The 23,434-nt window shown below is 38.1% G+C and overlaps 1 protein-coding gene across 1 annotated transcript in view; it reads left to right on the forward strand.

Moving 5' to 3' along the window:
- The window catches only part of CCDC175 (coiled-coil domain containing 175), a 115,714-nt gene that overhangs the window by 46,349 nt on the left and 45,931 nt on the right, over positions 1–23,434 (forward strand). The window contains exons 9-10 of the mRNA XM_006864638.1: positions 5,434–5,570; positions 21,328–21,438. Of these exons, the coding sequence (XP_006864700.1) occupies positions 5,434–5,570; positions 21,328–21,438 (248 nt within the window). The remainder of the gene's footprint in view (positions 1–5,433; positions 5,571–21,327; positions 21,439–23,434) is intronic.

Below are 23,434 nucleotides of genomic sequence, written 5' to 3' on the forward strand. Positions count from 1 at the left end.
AAGTTTCAGTGTCTCTTCTGACATCCTTTTGATCTTTTCCTTCTTTCTTGTCTTCTCAATGACTTTTTGCTGTCTTAATGTATGATGTTCTTGATGTCATCCCACAACTCTTCTGGTCTTTGGTCTTTAGTGTTTAATGAATCAAATTTGTTCTTCAGATGATCTCTAAATTCAGGTGGGATATATTCAAGGTCATATTTTGGCTCTTGTGAGCTTGTTTTCATTTTCTTCAGCTTCAGTTTGAGTTCCACAGTCTTCCCCTAGCCTTGTTTTCATTGATGATATGGATCTTTTCCATTGTCTCTTTCCACATATGTAGTCAATTTGATTTGTTTGTATTGCACCTGGTGAGGTCCATTGTGTATAATCGTTACTTATGCTGTCTAAAGAAGGTATTTGAAATGAACAGTTCATTGGTTTTGCAGAATTCTATCATGCGTTCTCTAGCATCATTTCTATCACCAACCCTGTATTTTCCAACCATTGATCCTTCCCCTTTGCTCCCAGCCTTTGCATTCCAATCACCAGTAATGATCAATACATCTTGATTGCATGTTTGATCAATTTCAGATTGAAGAAGTTGATAGAATTCTTCTATTTCATCCTCACTGTCTTTAGTGGTTGGTGCATAAATTTGAATAATAGTGGTATTAACTGGTCTTCCCTGTAGGTGCATGGATATTACCCTATCATAGACAGCATTGTACCTCATGACTGATCTGGATATGTTCTTTTTGACGATGAATGCAACACCATTCCTTTTCAATTTGCCATTCCCGACATAGTAAACCATGTGGTTGTCAGATTCAAAATGGCCAATACCAGTTCATTTCCGCTCACTAATGCCTAAGAATCGATGTTTATGTGTTCTATTTCATTTGTGACAATTTCCAATTTTCCCAGATTCATACTTCATGCATTCCATGTTCCAATTTTCGATATTTACAGATGTTTCTCTTCATTTTGAGTTGTGCCCCATCTGCAAATGAAGGTCCTGCGGGCTTTTCTCCCATTTGCATCATCACGGTCAACTTTTCTCCATTTGCATCATCACGGTCAACTCTGCTTTGAGGAGGCAGCTCTTCCCCATTCACATTTTGAGTGCCTTCCAACATGAGAAGCTCATTTTCCAGCACTACATCTGACAGTGTTTCTCTGCTATTCATAATGATTTCAGTGACTAAAGATTCAGAAGTAGTTCGTCACTCTTTCTTCCTAATCTGTCTTTGTATAAAAGCTCATCTGAAACCTGTCCACCATTGGAGACCCTGCTGGTTATTTAAAATACTGCTGGCATAGCCCTCAGAATCACAGCAACTCACAAGCCACCACAGTACCACAAACTGACAGACGAGTGGTGGCCGTTTGGGTTTTAAGTGGAAACTGAATAAGTATAGTGAAAGGATGCATCCTTGGTGCACACCTTTCCTGATATTAAACCATTCAGTATTCCCTTCTTCTGTCCCAACTTCCTCTTGGTCAATGCACAGACTCCTTATGAGGATAATTAAATATTCTGGAATAATTCTGGAAATATTCAAAGAATTCTGGGATAATTCTTTGTAATGTTATCCCTAATTTATAATTATCCACACAGACAAATGCCTTTGCATAGTTAAGAAAGCACAAGCAAACTTCTTTTTGACATTCTCTGCTTTCAGCCAAGATCCTTCAGATGACAATAATATCCTTCTTCCCATATCCTCTTTTGAGTCAGACTTGATTTTTTGCCAGTTCCATGTCAATGTACTACTGTCACTGTGTTTTAATTATCTTCAGAAAAAATTTACTTGCATGTGGTATTAATGATATTGTTCCATGATTTCCACATTTGGTCGGGTCACCTTTTTGTGACATGTGCACAAAAATGAATCCTTCCAATTGGTTGGTCAGATAGCTGTCTCCAAATTTCTTGGCCTAGATGAATGAGTGCCTTCAGTGTTAAGTCAGTTTGTTGAAACATTTCAGTTTGTATTCCATCAATTCCTGGAGTCTTGTTTTTCTTTGTGCTTTCAGTACATCTTAGACTTCTTCCTTCCATACCATTGGTTCTTGATGATATATATAATACCTCTTGAAATGACTGAACACCAGCATATTCTTTTTGGTACGGTGATTCTGTGTATATTACAACACAATGTGCAAAGATCTGGAGTCAGAAAACCAAAAAAGAAGAAAACGCTCAGCATTTCTCAAGCTGGGGGAACTGAAGAAAAAAATTCAAGGCTTGACATTCATTATTGAAGGATTCTCTGGGCAAATTATTGAATGATGCAGAAAGCATCAAAAGAAGATGGAAAGAATACACAGAGTTACTGCACTAAAAGGAAATGGTTGATATTCAGCCGTTTCAAGAAGTAGCATATGATCAAGAGCCAATAATACTGAAGGAAGAAGTCCAGGGTGCATTGAAGGAATTGGCAAAACCAGGAATCCATAGAATAAAAATTGAAATCTTTCAAGAAAGTGAGACAGCACACAAGGTACTCACTCATTTCTGCCAAGAAATTAGGAAGACAACTATCTGGCTGTCTGATTGGAAGTGATCCATATTTGTGCCCATTCCAAAGAGAGGTGACCCAACAGAATGCGGAAATCATTGGACAATCTCTTTGATATCCCATGCGAGTAAAGTTTTGCTGAAGGTAATACAGAAATGACTACAAGCATACATTGACAGAGAACTTCTAGAGGTTCAAGCCGGATTCAGAAGAGGACGTTGAATGAGGAATGTCATTGCTGATATCCGATGGATCTTTGGCTGAAAGCAGAGAATATCAGAAAGATGTTTACCTGTGCTTTATTGACTATGCAAAGGCTTTCAGTTGTGTGGATCATGATAAACTATGAACAACATTGCAAAGTATGAGTATTCTGGAACACTTAATTGTGTTCATGAGGAATCTGTACATGGACCAAGAGGAAGTTGTTCGAACAGAACATAGGAACACTGAATGTTTTAAAATTAAGAAAGGTGTGTGACAGGGTTATATTCTTTCACCATACTTATTCAACCTCTATGCTGAGCAAATAATCCGAGAAGCTGGGTTATATGAAGAAAAATGTGGCATCAGAATTGGAGGAATACTCATTAACAACCTGTGATGTGCAGATGATACAACCTTGTTTGCTGAAAGTGAAGAAGACTTAAATTATTTACTGATGAAGATTAAAGAGCAAAGCCTTTGGTATGGATTGCACCTCAACATAAAGAAAACAAAAATCCTCACCAATAAGCTAAACCAATAAACAACATTCTTATCGACAGAGAAAAGATTGAAGTTGTCAAGAACTTCATTTTTCTTGGATCAACCATCAACATTTATGGAAGCAGCAGCCAAGAAATCAAATGACATATTTCATTAGGCAAATCTGCTGCACAAAACCTTTTTAAAGTGTTGAAGAGCAAAGATGTCATCTTGAGGACTAAGGGGTGCCTGACCCAAGCCATGGTATTTTCAAAAACTCATATGATTGCGAAAGCTGGACAGTGAATAAGGAAGACCATAGAAGAATTGATGTATTTGAGTTATGGTGTTGGAGGAGGATATTGAAAGTTCCATGGGCTGCCAAAATAACCAATAGATCTGTGTTGGAAGAAGTATAGCCAGAGTGCTCCTTGGAGGCCAGGATGGCCAAACTTTGTCTCTCCTACTTTAGACGTTTTGTCAGGAGGGACCAATCATTGGAGAAGGATATCATGCTTGTTAAGTGGAGGATCAGAGAAAGAGGAAGACCCCCAGCAAGATGGATTGGCAAAGTGGCCGCATCAGTGGGCTCGAGCATGGCAACAGTAGTGAGGTTGGCCCAGAATCGGGCAGCGTTTCGTTCTGCTGTGCATAAGGTCGCTATGGGTCGATACAGACTCAATGGCACCTAACAACAACAACAAAGGGTCTGACTCATTTATTATTTCTCCTGTCATAGATACTGTGGGCTCTTGCAGATATCAAGTCATTTTCTCATGGGTCACAGGGTAGTTCCAATGATGGCATTAAATTCCATTCTGCCTTTTAAAAAATGTTTTATTTTGAAATATTACTCAACAGAATAATATATAAACTTCAAATATACAGTTGTTGTTAAGGCTGTAGAGTTGGTTCCAACTCACTGTGACAGGTGGGTTTGAATCACCAATCTTGCAGTTTAAAGTCCAGTGCTTATCCTACAACACCACCCCAGGGCTCCAAATATAGAGTATTTAATGTACAAATCTATCCCATTCTGTGACTGAACTTTTCACTCTACTAATAGTGTCTTCTGATGAATGTTAATTTACTAGCTTTATTTTAGTTACTTTATATTTCAGTTGATAATTTTATTTGGCATCTCTTCAAACCTACATATATCACTGTTTATTGTTGCCAGTTTCCTACCATGTCAGTATATATGGTGGTGGTGGTGGGTGTGTGCCATGGAGTTGGTTTTGACTCATAGCAACCTTGTATAAGGTTTCCCAGGCTGTAATCTTTATGGAAGCAGAAAGTCTCATCTTTTTCCCGTGGAACAGCTGGCAATTTCGAACTGCTGACCTTGAGGTTAGTAGCCCAACTTGTAGCCATTACACTACCAGAACCCCTTGTCAGTATATATACTCAGGGGGAAAAGGATTTGGGGTCCTTACTTTAGAATCAGGCCTAATAATGTTAGTTCTTCAACTCTTTTAAGAAGATTATTGTTTCAGTAGTGCTCCTTCAGAAGCCTATGTAGAACCACCCAGCCCACCATTCTTATTGAAACTAACTTCCTTACTTTATTTTAATCAATTCATTGGAGGCATCCAAGCACAAAATTCTTACTTCTTTCAGAAAATGATGGATATTTTTCCCCCTCAAATAGAAATATTTAAATGACGCAAGCCTTGTTGTTGTTAAGTGCCCTTGAATCGGTTCCGACCCATAGTGACCCTGAACAGGGTTTCCAAGGCTATAAATCTTTACAGGAGCAGAAAACCTCATCTTTCTCCCACAGAGAAGCTGGTTGTTTTGAACTGCTGACCTTGCAGTCCGCAGCCCAATTCGTAACCACTACGCTACAAGAAGCAAACCTCGTACCTGGTTAAAAGAGCTTTTGATCAAGAGCTTCCACTGATGTTACATATTTTTTCCCTAATCTATTTTAACTTTTAAGGAAAGTATGCATAGATTTTCTTGAGTATTATAGTTTATTAATCCCATTTCTTATTGCAATCTGGATTACTACTTAATGTATTATATCAGTGTTTACTACCTTTCCACACTTTCATCATAGCAACTTATAGAAGAGGCTCCAAACTGTACAATTGTATATTTGATATAGAAGTAAATAATTCAGTATTTGTCACATATTTACTCTGTATTCAGTGATGCTCACAGTGAAAGGGTTGTTCACCTGACATTCTTCAAAGGAACTGTGAATTAAGTCCCCTTAATCAATATTCTTGTTTTCCTCTAGTTATCTGAAAAACTGAACAAAGCTCGTACAGAGAACAAAGAGCTACGAGACAAACTAACTACTCTTGCCAGACAATATAAGATTGTCCTAAGTGAGGAGGAAGAGGTTTTTTTAAGGAAACGAAAGATCCAAGATGAGTATGTGTCTAGCCATGATCCATATGCTTATATGTAAACCAACATTGCATAGTTAGGAAATGCTTTCCTAACTCTTCAAAGTGATGATTCTCCATTTAAACTTATCCTACTTTGAAAAAGTACTGATAAAATTGAAATATTCTCTCCCTGAGATCTGTCTCCATAGGCATGAAGTAATGTTTTCCTCATCTGGATCAGATCAAATCTGTAATAATCAAAAACATTATTTTTGTTCCTAAATCAGATTCTTGAAAGAATAATTATGATTTTACTCTTTCTTATTTAATCCTCAGGAAATGGTAATAGTTCTAGGTCAATTTAAGTGAAATAAAGAAAATGTGGCCAGAATAAGGAAAAGTTAATTCACCAAATGTGTTTTAACACTTAATAAGATGGATACTACTATGCTATTCCACCACTCTTCTGTCAGTTTGTCATACTGTGGTGGCTTGTGAGTTGTTGTGACTCTGAAAGCTCTGCCACTGGTATATTAAATACCAGCAGGGTCACCGATGGTGACCAGTTTCAGATGAGCTTCCAGACGAAGACAAATGAGGAAGAAGGAGAGATGAACTACTTCTAAATATTTAACCTCTAAAAACCTTATAAATAGCAGAGAAACACACTGTCAGATATAGTGCCGGGAAATGAGCCCCTTAGGTTGGAAGGCACTCAAAGTGCAACTGGGGAAGAGATGCCTCCTCAAAGTAGAATTGACCGTGATGATGTGAATGGAGGAAAGCCCATGGGAGTAAAGCCCACAAGGCCTTCATTTGCTGATGGGGCACAACTCAAAATGAAGAGAAACAGCTGTTCCATTAATAATTGGAACATGGGATGTATGAAGTATGAATCTGGGAAAATTGGAAATTGTCAAAAATGAAACTGAACACATAAACATCGATATCTTAAGCATTCATGAGCTAAAATGGATTGGTATTGGCCATTTTGAATCTGCCAACCACATGGTTTACTATGCCGGGAATGACAAATTGAAGAGGAATGGTGTTGCATTCATCGTCAAAAAGAACATATCCAGATCAGTCATGAGGTACAATGCTTTCTGTGATAAGATTATATCGATGCACCTACAGGGAAGACCAGTTAATACGACTATTATTCAAATTTATGCACCAACCACTCAAGCCAGTGGGGATGAAATAGAAGAATTCTACCAACTTCTTCAATCTGAAATTGATCAAACATGCAATCAAGATGTATTAATCATTACTGGTGATTGGAATGCAAAGATTGGAAACAAAGAGGAAGGGTCAGTAGTTGGAAAAAATGACTTTGGTGATAGAAATGATGCTGGAGAATGCATGATAGAATTCTGCAAAACCATTTCAAATACCTTTCTTAAACAGCATAAGAGACAACTATACACATGGACCTTGACAGATGGAATACATAGAAATCAAATTGACTACATCTGTAGAAAGAGACAATGGAAAAGCTTCATATCATCAGCCCAAACAAGGCCAAGGGCACATTGTAGAACAGACCATCAATTGCTCATATGCAAATTCATACTGAAGCTGAAGAAAATGAAAACAAGCCCACGAGAGCCAAATTATAACCTTGAATATATCCCACCTGAATTTAGAGATCATCTGAAGAATAGATTTGATACATTAAACACTAAAGATGGAAGACCAGAAGAGTTGTGGGATGACATCAAGAACATCATACATGAAGAAAGCAAAAAGTCATTAAGAAGAAAAGAAAGAAAGAAAAGATCAAATGGATGTCAGAAGAGACTCTGAAACTTGCTCTCCAGCATAGATATGCTAAAGCAAATGGAAGAAATGAGGAGGTCCAAGAGCTGAATAGAAAATTTCAAAGGTCAGCTTAATAAGACAAAGTCAAATATTACAACAAAATGTGAAAAAATCTGGAGTTAGAAAACCAAAAGGAAGAACATGCTCAGCATTTCTCAAGCTGTGGGATCTGAAGAAAAAATTTAAGCCTTGACTTTCATTATTGAAGGATTCTCTGGGCAGATTATTAAATGATAAATAAAGCATCAAACAAAGATGGAAGAATGTAAAGGTAGACATTTTGTAACAAATGGAGTTTGGGATCCTATCCAGAGAAGCAGTGACACCAGAGATGGAGGCAGAGATGATGATATGGGGAGGAGATGGAGCAGCTGGGGACTCTGGACTCGGAGAGAGAGGGTCTGTGTGTTGGTATTGCAGGTGTACCCTTTGGCTATTGGATGATGCATGCAGGGAATTATAGTCATTACAATGAAACAAAATAAGATAGGATGAATGTAAATCTAATGTTCTTCCATGTAAACTATTCACAAAATTCACAATAAAAACTTTAAAAAAAAAAAAAAATGTAAGGAATACACAGATTCACTGTACCAAAAGAAAATGGTTTGTATTCAACAGTTTCAAGAAGTAGCATATGAGTAAGAGCCAGTGGTACTGAAGGAAGAAGTCCAAGGTACATTTAAAGAATTGGCACTGGGAAACGATGGAATACAAATTGAAATCTTTCAACAAAGTGAGGCGACACTGGAAGCACTCATTCATCTCTGCCAAGAAATTTGGAAGACAACTATCTGGCTGACTGATTGGAAAAGATCCGATTTGTGCCATTTCCTAAGAGACATTACCCAACAGAATGTGGAAATTATCAGACAATATCTTTGATATCCCATGCAAGTAAAGTTTTACTGAAGTTAATACAGAAATGCCTGCAAGCATACATTGACAGAGAACTTCCAGAGGTTCAATCCAGATTCAGAAGAGGACATGGAATGAAAAATATCATTGCTGACATCAGATGAATCTTGGCTGAAAACAGAGAATACCAGAAAAATGTTTACCTTTTACACATAAAAGGTAACTATCAATAAACTATCTTTAATACCAATAAATATGCTTTATTGACTACACAAAGGCCTTCAATTGTGTGGATCATGATATGCTATAGACAACATTGCGAAGTGTGAATATTCCGGTATACTTAATTGTGTTCATGAGGAACCTGTACATAGACCAAGAGGCAGTTGTTCAAGTAAAACATGGGAAAACTGAATGGTTTAATATTAGGAAAGGTGTGTGACAGGGTTGTATTATTTCACCATACTTATTCAACCTGTATGCTGAGCACATAATCCGAGAAGCTGGGTTATATGAAGAAAAATGTGGCATCAGAATTGGAGGAAGACTCGTTGGCAACCTGCGATATGCAGATGATACAACCTTGCTTGCTGAAAGTGAAGAGAACTTAAAATATTTACTGATGAATATAAAAAAACCATAGCCTTCGGTATGGATTGCATCTCAATGTAAAGAAAACAAAAATCCTCATCACTGGACCAATAAACAACATTCTTATCAATGGACAAAAGATTGAAGTTGTCGAGGACTTCATTTTTCTTGGATCAACCAAGAAATCAAATGATGTATTGCATTAGGCAAATCTGCTTCACAAGACCTTTTTAAAGTGTTGAAGAGCAAAGATGTCAGCTTGAGGACCAAGGTACGCCTGACCCAAGCCATGGTATTTTCAATAACCTCATATGCATGCGAAAGCCGGACAGTGAATAAAGAAAATCGTAGAAGAAATTATTTTTTGAATTATGGTGTTGGAGGAGAATATTGAAAGTACCATGGGCTGCCAAAAGAGCAAACAGGTCTGCGCTGGAAGAATTACAGCCAGAGTGTTTTTTGGAGGCCAGGATGGCCAGACTTCGTCTCTTATACCTCAGACATATTGTCAGGAGGGACCAGTCATTGGAGAGGGATATTATGTTTTGTAAGATGGAGGGTCAGAGAGAAAGAGGAAGACCCCCAGTGAGATGGATTGGCAAAGTGGCAGCATCAATGGGCTCAAGCATGGCAACAATTGTGAGGTTGGCCCGGACCGGGGAGTTTTTTAATTTTTGTGTACAGGGGTGCTATTTGTCGGTACCGACTTGATGGCACCTGTCCACAACAACAACTATGCTGTTAAGTACTAGAAGTCCTTCTAAAAACAGATTCAAAATAATGACATTAATATATTTTCTATGGATTGACTGTGTCGTCCAAAAATATGTGTCATAAATCCTAACTTGTATACCTGTGGTTATAATTCCACCTGGGAATGAATTGCTTTGTTCTGTTAATGAGACAAAAGTAGTGTAAATTTTCTTGAGTCATCTTTTTTTTGAGATATGAAAGAGACTTAACAAGCCAGTGAATGAGTAGAGATGGGGTAAAATAGATACCAAGACATAGGGAGTTCTCCAAGGAATTAGGAAGCAGAAGAGATAACTAGAGCTAACAGAGAGAGAAAGTCTTCCTCAAGAATCAGCTGCCTGAATTTGAACTTCTAAGCTCCTAAACTGTGAGAAAATGAATTTCTGTTTATTAAAGCTACCCTTTAGGGGCTTTTTTGTTATAAAAAGACAATAACTAAGACCATATGATTCCCTTTATTCAACAAATACTGAGCCTTTCATCAAAGTGGTTGGTTGGCTAAGAGGTAGAGGAAACACATAAGATTTAACCAACACAACCCGTCTCAATTATTTTAGAACTGTTGTATATAGAAATTACACTATAATGTTCCTATACTTATAGTAGCTATCCTCAAATTTTATTGCAATTGTTTTCAAGAACGACATTATTCTTTGTGGTCTTTGCGATTACACTATACATAAGCAGTTTACCATCTGAGCATATCCTCTTTTCCTTACATTCAGCTGATGCTTCCTTATTTCTTAGAACATATGAAACTCTTAGGTAGGAATTCCCTCAACTCTGAACTTAAACCTCCAGTGTAAGAATCTAATAATTTACCTTGATCGTTCATTCCTGATTTGGATAAGAAATGTTATATGAGAGGGCATCAAAATTTTTGTGTAAAAATTTAATGAAAAGATAATGACGGTTTTCTACGAACTTTCTGAAGCCCCCTCCTATTCTCAGATTGCATCTAAGCAAACTTTTATATGGCCTTATAGCTCAATTATAGTTGTTAGCTTCCCCTTTCTTTCCACTGTCATCATGGATTCTAAACTGCTGAAACTTAAAAAAAAGATATCCATCAAGTTGAGTGTGACTCATGTGCACCTTACAGGTGGGACTGTGCTCCATAGGGTTTTTAGTGGCTGCTTTTATCAGTAGACTGCCAGGCCTTTCTTGTGAAGCACCTCTGAGGGACTCAAACCTCCAACCTTTTAGTTAGCAGATGAATTAACCATTGGCAGCACCCAAGGACTTGATTAGCAGTAAGTATTGCGCATCATTGGTTACCATTCCCACAAATGGAAAATTGTCTTCTTAGACTAGTCTCTTTGCCTCTGGCCAAATGACTTCCTGAAATTTCAGATTATCATTGGTCTCCACTTGCAAGATGCCAATGCCTCTCTTATTTACCTACCTCAAGATCCAGCAGAGTCTTCCTTCAGAACCTTGGGTACCACAAGCAACAAATCAATACATTGGACTTGTTAGTTGCTGTTGCTTCCTTTCTGACTTACAGAGATCCTATGTACTACAAAGAGTCCTGATGTGGCACCATAGGACTGTTAATCACAAGATCAAAACCACCAGCCGCTCATCAGAAATCCTAGGCAGGGTCGCTATGAGTCAGAACTGACTTGACAGCTCTTAATAGCAACAGCAATAATGTACAACAAAGCACTGCCCAATCCTGCACCATTCTCACAGTTGTTGTTACTTCTGAGCCCATTGTTACAGCCACTGTATCAGTTGATCTAGTTCAGGGTCATCCTCTTTTTTGTTGATCTACTTTACCAAGCATGATGTCCTTATCCAGGGACTGGTCCCTCCCAACAACATGTATGTAAAGTATGTAAAATGAAGTCTCCCAAAGTATGTAAAATGAAGTCTCCCAAAGTATGTAAAATGAAGTCTCTCCACCATTGCTTCTAAAGACCATTCTGGCTGTACTTCTTCCCAACATAGATTTGTTGCTCCAGTAGTCCACGGTGTATGGTGTATTCAATTCTTTGCTAACACAATAATTCAGATATATCGATTCTTCTTCTGATTGCCTTCTTCATTGTCCAGCTTTCACATACATATGAGGCGATTGAAAATACCGTGGTTTGGGTCAGGTGCACCTTAGTCTTTGTAGTGACATCTTTGCTTTTTAATACTTCAAAGGGTCTTTTGCAGCAGATTTTTCCCTAGGTAATATATAATTTGATTTCTTAACTGCTGCTTTTCTGAGCATTGATTGTGGATCCAAGTAAAATAAAATCCTGGACAACTTCAATCTTTTTTTCACTTACCATAATGTTGTTTATGCTGTTCTCTTTGTGTTGAGGTATTACCCACACTGCAAATTATAACTGTTGATCTTTATCAGTAAATACTTCAAGTCCTCTTCACTTTCAGCAAACAAGATTGTTAATGAGCTTTCCTCCAATCCTGCTGCCTCATCGCTCTTCTTATAGTCCAGCTTCTTGGATTATTTGTTCAGCACATAGGTTGGATAAGTTAAAGGATATAACCCAGACACAACCTTTCCTGATTTTCATCAATTCAGTTTTCTGTTGTTCTATTTGAATGACTGCCTCTCAGTCTACAAACATATTTTATATGGGCACAATGAAATGTTCTAGAATTCTCATTCTTCAAAATGTTACCCACAGTTTATTAAGATGCACACATTCACATGTCTTTACATAGTCAATAAAACACAAGTAAACATCTTTCAGATAATCTCTGCTTTCAGTGAAGATCCATCTAAAATCAGTAAAGATATCCTTCATTCCAAGTCCTCTCAAATGTAGCTTGAGTTTCTAGCAATTTCCTGTTCATAAACCATTGTTTTGTTGCTGTTATATTGTAACAACAACAGCCAAACAATGGTTTTTTAATTATCTTCAGCAAAATTTTACTTGTGTATGATATTAATAATATTACTGGATAATTTCCACATTCTGTTGGATTCCCTTTCTTTGGAATGGGCACAAATATAGATCTCTTCCAGTCAATTGACTAGATAGGTAGTTATCTTACACTTTTCTTGGCATAGACAAGTGAGTGCCTCAGGCACTGCATCAATTTGTTTGGTATTTCATCAATTCCTAGAGCCTTGTTTCTTGCCAGTGCCTTCAGTACAGCTTGAATTTCTTCCTTCAGTACCATCAGCATTTGATCATATGCTACCTCTTATAATGGTTGAAGGTCTACCAATTCTTTTTGGTACAGTGACTATGTATTTCTTCCATCTTCTTTTGATGTTTCCTACCTCATTTAATATTTTACCCATGTTGTTGTTGTTTTGTGCCATTGAGTTGGTTCTGACCCATAGTGACCCTGTATAGGGTTTCCGAGGAGCAGCTGGTGAGCTTGAACTGCCAGCCTTGCCGTTCAAACTGACTTTGTAGTCCAGTGCATTAACCTGTAGCGCCACACCATTTTTACCCATAGACTCTTTCAATATTTCTAGTTGAGACTTGAATCTTCTCTTCAGTTTTTCTCAGTTTGAGAAATACTGAGCATGTTCTTCCCTTGTGATTCTTTAATTCCAGGACTACTTTACTTTGCCTTTTTGAGCTGCCCTTTGAAATTTCCTGCACTGCTCTTTTGCTTCATTATTGCTTTCAGTCCTTTTAGCTACTCTGCTTTCTAGAGCAAGTTTCAGAGTCTTTTCTGATATTCACTTTGGCCTTTTCTTTATTTCTTGTCTTTAAAATGACCTTTTGCTTTCTTCATGTATAATGTTCTTGATGTCAGCACACAACCCCTTTGCTTTCCCACTATAGGTCAAAGCTCCTCTTAAGACAGTCTCTAAATTCAGGTGAAATATACTCAAGGTAATATTCTGGCTTTCCTGGGCTTGTTTTATTTTTCTTCAGCTTTATTGCAAATGAGCAGTTGATGGTCTGTTCCATCCTTAGTCTTTGACCTAGTCTTTGCTAATGATCCAGCATCTCCATTGCTTCTTCCCACAGATGTAGTCCATTTGATCCCTGTGTATCCCTTGTGATGAGGTCCAAATGTAGAGTCACCATGATGTTGTTGAAAAAGGATATTTGCAATGAATAAGTCATTGGTTTTGCAGAATTCTAACATGCATCACCAGCATTTCAATCACCAAGGCAGTATTTTCCAACTACTGATTCTTCTTTGTTTCCAACTTCCACATTCCAATAACCAGTCATTATCAATGGATCTTGATTTGCATGTTTGATCAATTTCAGACTGAATAAGTTGGTGCAATTTTTTAGTTTCATCATCTTTGACTTTAGTGTGGTTGTTTTGTAAATTTGAATAATGGTAGTATTAACTATGCTTCCTTATAGCCATATGGATATTATACGATCACAGACAGCATTGTATGTCATTCTTGATAGATGGTGTAATGTTCTTGTTGACATGAAATTGATGCTATTCTGCTTCAAAACCATATCATTGTCTGATTCAAAGTGGCCAGTACCAGTCCATTTCAGCTTACTAATGCTTAGAATATTGATGTTTGAATGTTTGATATCACTTTTGAAAACTGAAAATTTTTCTATATTGCGATTTTTACATTCAACATTCTGATTATTAGTGGGTGTTTGCAGCTGTTTTTCTCATTTTGGGTAATGTCCTATCGTTAAATGAAGGTCCTGAAAGCTTTGCTCAATCCACCTCATTAAGATGAACTCGACTTTGATAAGGCAGCTCCTCACCAGTCACCTTTCAACTTGAGGAACTCATCTTCCAGCACTGGATCAGTCAATGTTCCACCTCTATTCAAAAGGTTTTTCGTGGCTAGCATTTCAGAAGTAGACTTCCTCTTCCTTCTTTCTGGTCTTTCTTAGTCTGAGAAGTTTCTGCTGAAAACCGTCCACCATGGCGGGCCCTGATGACATTGGAAATACAAGTGGAATAGCTTCGAGCATCACAGCAATACCCAAGTCACCACAGTGACAAACTGACATATGAGTGGTAGCCATCCATTCACTACCAGCCAGCCAACCCACCAACCCACTGCTATCAAGTAGATTCCCGACTCATAGCAACCCTTTGTAGGGTTTCCTGAGGTCATAAATATTTACAGGAGCAGAAATCCTTATCTTTATCCTAGGAAAGGGCTAGTGGTTTGAACTTTGGACCTTGTGATTAGCAGTCCAATGCTTAAATGCCACCAGGGCTCTTTATTTAATCACTAATGCTTATCAGTTCCACTTTCCACATAGCTATCAGATATATCATAGCCTCCTACTCTGCTCCATTCTTTTCAACCCTGTCAGCCTCTCTGGTTTAAGATGCTTCTCGAATGTTCTGCCTTCTGCCATATCACCCCTAACTCATCATCTTGCCTGCTGTCAGAATAACTAGAAACTACGCCCACTGCTGTTGAGTCAAGTTTACCCTGTAGAATATTGTAGAATTGCCCATAGGATTTCCACGGGTGTAAATCCTTACAGCAGTAGAGTGTTACATATTTTTCCTGTAGAGTGAATATATACAGCCCAGCACTTAATGACTGTGCCACCAGGGTCCACTTATAAATAATGGCCCACCATAAGAATCCTCCTGAAACATCCCTCTGCTGTTATTTCTTTTTTTATATAATCCACTGGGTACAACCCCTTTTCTCCCTCTGGATGACAAACAGTTAAGGGGAGTCCCTCTGTTTTTCCATTAACATATCTCCCAGCATCTAATACTCTCCTTGGCAGCTAATGGGCACTCACTAATGGTGACTCACTGAATAATGCGGAATGAAATCTTGCCAAGTGTTGGAAGAAAAATCGTTCATCAAAAAGCCAATTAGAGTTTTAAAGGGTAGCGTAGTGGTTATGAATCGGGCTGCGAACCTTAAGGTCAGCGGTTCGAAACTACCAGCTGCTCCGCGGGAGAAAGATGAGGCTTTCTACTCCCGTAAGGATTTACACCCTCGGAAACCCTGTACAGGGTCGCTATGGGTCGGAACCGACTCGACGGCACTAAACAACAACAAACAACAAATTGAGTGAGAAAACTGTTCTTGAATAGGGAGGAACCACTGTGGAGAGATAACCTCATTATATTAAAATCTTAATTTGTTTGCATACTGTACATACATACAGTTGTTGTCAAATGACATCTGTTGTTAAATGCTGTCGAGTCGGTTCCGACCCATAACAACCCTGTATAGGGTTTCTGAGGAGCAGCTGGTGAGCTTGAACCGCCAACCTTGCAGTTCAAATGGCTTTGCAGTCTGGCACATTAACCTACAGCGCCACACCAGGACTCCATCTAGTTGGTTCCAAATCACAGCAAGCCTGTATAAGGTTTCCGCGACCACTCGTCTGTCAGTTTGTCATACTGTGGTGGCTTGTATGTTGCTGTGATTCTGTAAGCTATACTACAGGTATTTTAAATACCAGAAGGGTCACCCATGGTGGACAGGTTTCAGATAAGCTTCCAGACTAAGACACACTAAGAAGAAGACGAGACTGACTACTTTCGAAGATGTAGTCGCTGAAAACCTTATGAACAGCAATGGAACACTGTCAGACAGCACCAGAATATTGATTATTGAAACATGATGAAGAGTACCAAAATAATGTCAGATACAGTGCCAGAATATAGTAAAGTGAGGGTCAGTGAAAACGAGGAAGACCCCCAACAAGATGGATTGGCACAGTGGCAGCTGCAATGGACCCAAGCGTAGTAACAATTGAGACATTGGTGCAGTCTGGGCAGTGTTTCATTCTATTGTACATAGGGTTTCTAGAGTCAGTACCCCCACAACAGCACCTAATACTGACAATAGGGTTTCCAAGGAGCAGCTGGTGGGTTTGAACCACCACCTTGTGGTTCAAATTGACGTTGCCATCAAGTACTTATCCTACAACACCACACCAGAACTCCACATCCATACACATACAGAAGACTTCCCAAAAGGGATATTTTGAATGACTGATTGTCATTCACTTAATCAACCAAAGGGGGCTATCTAAAATTGGGGTATTAGTTTGGGTTGACTTACTAAGTTTGTTTGTCTACATTCTATAGGCTAATTGAGGGATAATGCATATCAAGGTCAGTTTGAACCTCAATGTCGATGGTTCAAAGATTCATCAGCCGCTCCTCGGAAACCCTATACAAGGTGGCTATGAGTCAGAACTGACATGATAGCACTTAACAACAACAACACAATTATTTACAATTGGGTAATTTCTAATATTGCGGTATAAAGATTCTTAGCACAAACTTTCCCTGAACTGTCTTTGTAATTGTTGTTGTTAGGTGCCCTTGAGTCAGTTTCAACTCACAGGGACACTGTAAACAACGGAGTGAAACACTTCATGGTCCTGCACCATCCTCACAATCATTGTTACACTTGAACCCATTGCTGTTGCCGCTTTATCAATCTCTCATTGAAAATCTTCCTCTATTTCGCGGACCCTCCACTTTACCAAGCAAGATGTCTTCATCTAGGGTTGGTCCCTCTTGATAGTGTGTCCAAAGGATGAGACACAAACCTTGTCATCCTCACTTCTAAGGAACATTCATACAGATTTGTTTGTTCTTCTGGCCATCCATGGTACTTTTAATATTCTTCTCCAACACCATTAACTCAAATGCATCAGTTCTTCTATGGTTTTCCTTATTCATTGTCTAACTTTCACATGCATATGAGGTGATTGAAAATGCCATTCTTCAAACAGGTACACCTTACTCCTCAAACTGACATCTTTTCTCTTGAACACTTTAAGGAAATCTTCATATAACCTAACCCTCCAGCAGACTTGCCTAATGCAATATGACACTTGATTTCTTGACTGCTGCTTCCATGAGTGTTGATAGTAGATCCTAGCAAAATGAAGTCTTTGACAACTTCATTCTTTTCTCCATTTATGTGGATGTTGTTTACTGGTCCAGTGGGGTGGATTTTTAATTTCTCTACATTGAGAAGCAACCCATAGTGAAGACTGTAGTCTCTGATCTTCTTCAGTAAGTATCTTAAGGCTTCTTCTCTTTTAGCAAGTAAGGTTGTATTATTTGTATATTGCAGGATATTAGAGTCTTCCTCCAATCCTGATTCCATGCTTTTCTTCGTATAATCCAGATTCTTGGATTATTTGTTCATCATACAGATTGAGTAAATATGGCAAAAGAATACAACCCCAGTGCACACCTTTTCTGATTTTGAACGATTCAGTGTCCCCTTGTTCTGGTCAAATTACTGCTTCTTGGTCCATGTACAGGCTCCTCATGGGCACAATGAAGTGTTCTGGAATACCTGTTCTTCATGTTACCCATAGTTTGTCATGATCCACACAGTCAATAAAGAACAGGTAAACATCTTTTTGGTATTTTCAGCTTTCAGCCAAGATCTATCCATCACGCATTCCACATTCTTGTCTGAATCTGGCTTGAACTTCTGGCAGTTCCCTGTTGATGTACTGTTGCAGCTGTTTTTTAAATTGTTTTCAGCAAAATTTTGCTTGTTTGTCATATTAATGATATTATCTGATGATTTCCACATTCTGTTGGGTCTCCTCTCTTTCAAATGGGCACAGATATGGATCTCTTTTAATCAGTTAGCCAAGTAGCTATCTTCCAAATTTCTTGTCATAGATGAATGAGTGTCTCCAGTACTGTAGCTGCATCCGTTTCTTGAAAGATTTCAATTTGTGCTCCATCAACTCCTGGAACTTTGTTCTTTGCCAATGCCTTCAGTGCACCTTGGAGTTCTTTCTTCAATACTGTTGACTCTTGATCTTATGCTACCTCTTGAAATGGTTGAACATCAACCATTTCTTTTTGGTACAGTGACTGTGTATTCCTTCCATCTTCTTTTGATCCTTTCTGTATCAGTCAACATTTTGCCCATAGAAACCTTCAGTATTTCAAGTCGAGGTTTATATTTTTTCCTCAGTTATTTCAGTTTGATAAATGCTGAGTGTGGTCTTCCCTTTTGGTTTTTTAACTCCAGGTCTCAGCACATTTCATTATGTTGTTGTTGTTGTTAAGTGCCGTTGAGTTGATTCCGACCCATAGCGACCCTGTACGGGGTTTCTGAGGCTGTAAATCTTTACCGGAGCAGAAAGCCTCATCTTTAAGGTTCGCAGCCCTATTCATAACCACTACACTATCAGAGCTCCTTACATTTCATTATAGTATTTGACTTTTTATTCTTGAACTGCCCTTCGGAATTTTCTATTCAGCTCTTTCACCTCCTTATTTCTTCCATTTGCTTTAGCATCTTTGAGCTGGAGAAAAAGTTTCAGAGTCTCTTCTGACATCCATTTTGATCATTTTCCTTCTTTCTTGTCTTCTTAATTATCTTTTGCTTTCTTCCTCTATGATGTTCTTGATCTCATCCTACAACTCATCTGGTCTTCGGTCATTAGTATCTACTGCATCAAATATGTCCTTGAAATTATCTCTAAATTCAGGGGAGATGTGTTCAAGGTCTTATTTTGATTCTCATGGACATGTTTTAATTTTCTTCATAGTTTTCTTCATAACTTGCATATAAGCAAGTTGTCCCATGACCCTCTTTTAATGGATGATATGGAGCTTTCCCACCATCTCTTCCTACAGATATAGTCAATTTGATATTTGCATATTCCATTTGGTGAGGTCCATGTGTATAGTCATCTTTTATGTTATTTTAAAAGGGTATTTACAATGATAAGTCACAGAAAAATTCTATCATGCAATCTCCAATATCATTCCTATCAACAAAGCCATATTTTCCAGCTACTGATCATTCCTCTTTGGTTCCAACTTTTGCATTTCAATCACCAGTAATTACCAATACACCTTGATTGCATGTTTGATCAACTTCAGATTGAATAAGTTGGTAGAATTGTTCAGTTTCATCATCACTGGCTTTAGTGGTTACTGCGTAAATTTGAATAATAGCGGTATAAGAGATCTTCCTTGTAGGCATTTGGATATTATCCTATCACAGACAGCATTATACTTCAACATAGATATTGAAATGTTCTTTTTGATGATAAATTGGACACCATTCCTCTTTAACTTGTCACTCCTGGTATAGTAATCTATGTGATTCTCAGAATTAAAATGGCCAACATTAGTGCATTTCAACTCACTAATAACTAGGAGTACTGGTGTGGTGCTATATGCTAAGCACTGGATGGCAAGGTTGGTTTGAACCAAAAGTCGGTGGTTCAAACTCACCAGTTGCTTCTTGGAACCCCTATATAGGGTTGCTATGAGTTGGAACCAACTTAACAGCACTTAGCAACAACAAAATGACTAGGATATCAATCTTTATACATTCCATTTCATTTTTGACAGCTGCCTATTTTCTTAGATTCATACGTCGTACATTTCATGTTCTGATTATTAATCAATGCTTACAGCTGTTCTCCTCATTTTTAATTGGGTCCCATCAACAAATGAGGGTTCTGAAAGCTTTACTCCATTTGTGTCATCATGGGCAGCTCTACTTTTGAGGAGGCAGCTCTGCTCCAGTTGTATTTTGAGTGTCTTACAACCTCAGGAGTTAATCCTTCACTGCTATATCTGACAATATTCTGGTGTTCTTCCCAGCATGTTTCAATATTCAATATTCTGGTGATATCTGACAATGTTCCACTGTTGTTCATAAGGCTTTCAGCTGCTAAACATTCGGAAGTAGTTCACCTCTCTTTCTTCCTAGTCTGGAAGCTAAGCTGAAACTTGCCCACCGTGGGTGACCCTGCTGCTATTTAGAATACCAGTGGCACAGCTTCCAGAATCATAGCAGCACACAAGCCACCACAGCACAACAAACTGACAGACAAGTGGTAGGGACTGTCTTTATATGAGTTTTTAGTGGTTACGAATCGGGCTGCGAACCTTAAGGTCAGTGGTTCGAAACTACCAGCCACTCCGCGGGAGAAAGATGAGGCTTTCTACTCCCGTAAGGATTTACACCCTCGGAAACCCTGTACAGGGTCGCTATGGGTCGGAACCGACTCGACGGCACTTAACAACAACAACAACAATTGTTGTGTTGTTGTTAGGTGCTGTTGAGTTGATTCTGACTCATAGCAACCTTGTGCAGGTTTTCCAAAGAACATCTGGACGGTGGGTTTGAACTGCCAACCTTGTAGTTAGCAGTTCAGTGTTTGTCCTACAGCACCACACCAGGACTCTTGTTAGTTTGGGGGAAGAGTTAAACCTTTTATCAGAATTTTTGGGAAGGGGTAAGTCTCTATCACAAGTCTCTGGGAAGGATTAAGCCTGAAGTCAAACAACTGCCTTTACTAGGAGCTTCCAGTTTCTCTCTGTTCACACAAGAACAAGATTATACAAGGAATAATCTATGTCGGCCCTATTTTAGGCCTTACAACTAAATGAGATAGATATTGAAACCCATTTGACAGGCACATCCATAGGTGAATTTTCTTATTCAAAGTCATATTGCTAGTAAGAGGGAGAGTCGGTGTGCAAACTTGGTCTGACTCTGCCATCTTTCCCAAAAGGACATAGCAGAATGGATAAACATATTAGGGAAGAAGACTTGTCCACTGGGAGGGACTAAATACTAGACCTGTTATTGTGGTGGTTTTATGGTGACAGTTGCAGCTAATGTCCTTTACATAGTTTAAAAAATTTTATACATTATATGAAAATTATATGCATAAATTTAGTGTTAGCCACTACCAGAAAACAAGACTTTGTTTATTATTTATTTACTCATTTATTTAGCTAGGTGTCTGAACTGAACCTTCCGAACGACTTTTTTAACTCTTATTTGTGATCACATATTTTCTCACATTGATATCAACATATAATAACCCTGTCCTCATCCTAATTTTCCATGGCAGAAATCAGAAGCAACTGGAATTTATTTCTCAGAAAGAAAATTTCTTGGCACAAAGAAAAGTCGACATCAAAAACATGGAAGAAGGACTTGTCACATTAAGCGAACTTCATCGGTAGGTTTGTTGCCTTTGGAATGTTTCATCTTCATTCTTTTCTGCATATATTTTAAAAATAAATAATATCAATAAGTCCATGGCAATTTTTCATATGCTTCAGAAAAAGAATTTATAATTAGTTCTTTCTGTTTCATAGTCCAACGAAGTTGTTTCCATTGTTTCTTTCATTGAAGAGATAGACAGGTTCCAAATTCTCTGTGGGCTGCTGGACACAAGAAATGGGCAAGCTTGAGGGAAGCCTATGCCTGAATATTATCATTTCTGCCATTCTAAATCACTTTAGTTTTGATTTTAACATTTTTCTCATTATAAAAAGAATGCTTGTATCAGATTTTAAAATTCAAATGTAAGAATATCTAATTTAGAGAGTAAATGTGCATGTGAATATATTTATTCTCCAAGCTATAATTTTATGTGGAAAATATCCAGTTACAGAAGACTACAAAACAACTTAGGAAACTCATCCTATGATAACTGGCTAGGTCTCCTGGTATGGCACTGTAGGATCAGCACTGGACTTCGAGCCACAAAGTCCGAAGTTCAAACCCACCAGCTACTCCTTGGAAACCCTATATAGGGTCTCTATAAGTCAGAATTGACTCAATGGCTCTTAAAAACAACAACATAACTGAATATTTTCCACTTAAAATTATATCTTGAATAGTGATCAAGTAAATACAGTTGATCCTTGACCAATGCACAGGTTAAGGACACTGAACTCTTTTGAAGTTGAAAATCTACTGTGAAGTTGAAAATATCATATACAGTTGAACCTTGAACTACCATACATGGAATAGCTCACACTCCATCTATAGTTGTACAGAATAAAGTGTGGGCTATAGAAAACATTCACAGAAGAATAAGAGAGTGAAATCCAGGGGAACTTCTTTGTTAGACAAGGATTCATACTGTGAGTTCAGCATTTAAAAACAAATCAGATTTTATTCTGTTTACTCATCAAAAGGGAAATAATGTCTCCACATACAAGAAGATACATGGTTTGCATATGAAGAGCAAAAAGACCACCTTTATCTAACTTAAGATAGTGACAAAAACTTGAAGGGACATAAACAAATACCTGGATTATAGATTCTTTGGGGGTTGACCTTATATGGTTAAATAATATACTTAAACATCTGTTTCTTGTTATGTTAGCCTCAGAAATAAAACTGCTAACTCCTCCATATGAAATATTGCTGTTAAGTGCCATTGAGTCCATGCCAACCCATAGCGACCCTGTACAAAGTTTCCAAGGCTGTAAATCTTTACGGGAGCAGAAAGCTTATCTTCTCCCACAGAACTGCAGGTAGTTTCGAACTGCTGACCGTGAGGTTAGCAGCCCAGTTCGTAACCACTATACTGCCAGAGCTCCTTATATGAAATATAAGGAAATGGAAATCAAGTTGAATAGAGGTGTTTTTTTCCTGAAGAATAATGTAGATTTTATAATAAATTATAGTGGCCACCAAGCAGCTCATAGTCAAATCTGTATTTACTTAGAATTTTTCAGATTATTGTTGTTTTCTTTAGTTTAAATTGGTTCAAATCCTCTGTGGGTTATATTAAATATGTAACTCACAAGCCAAATCAAGAAAAGTTGGGGCAAATTGCTAAGGACCAGGGGAAGATAGTGGATTTGTCAATGGTAGAAAATTGAGAGCACAGATAGATAGGGATTTTAAATCGAGAAAGAAAATAGGAGCATAGTTTTATTTCCAGTTTATCTAACAGTGGTTCATATTATAAGTTTTACCTATGAATAGTTCAACCTTTCAAAACATAAATTAAGTAGTATTTGAGTTATGTGGCCTTTTATTTATTTACATGAATAAAACACTTAATAGAGAGGGGAAAGGGCAGGGAAGGTGGTGGGATAAAAATAAAGGCCTCTAATACCTCTGTTCCGCGGGAGAAAGATGAGGCTTTCTACTCCCGTAAAGATTTACACCCTCGGAAACCCTGTACAGGGTCGCTATGGGTCGGACCCGACTCG

Source organism: Chrysochloris asiatica, unplaced genomic scaffold, assembly GCF_000296735.1.
Source record: "Chrysochloris asiatica unplaced genomic scaffold, ChrAsi1.0 scaffold00067, whole genome shotgun sequence".
NCBI lineage: Eukaryota > Metazoa > Chordata > Mammalia > Afrosoricida > Chrysochloridae > Chrysochloris > Chrysochloris asiatica.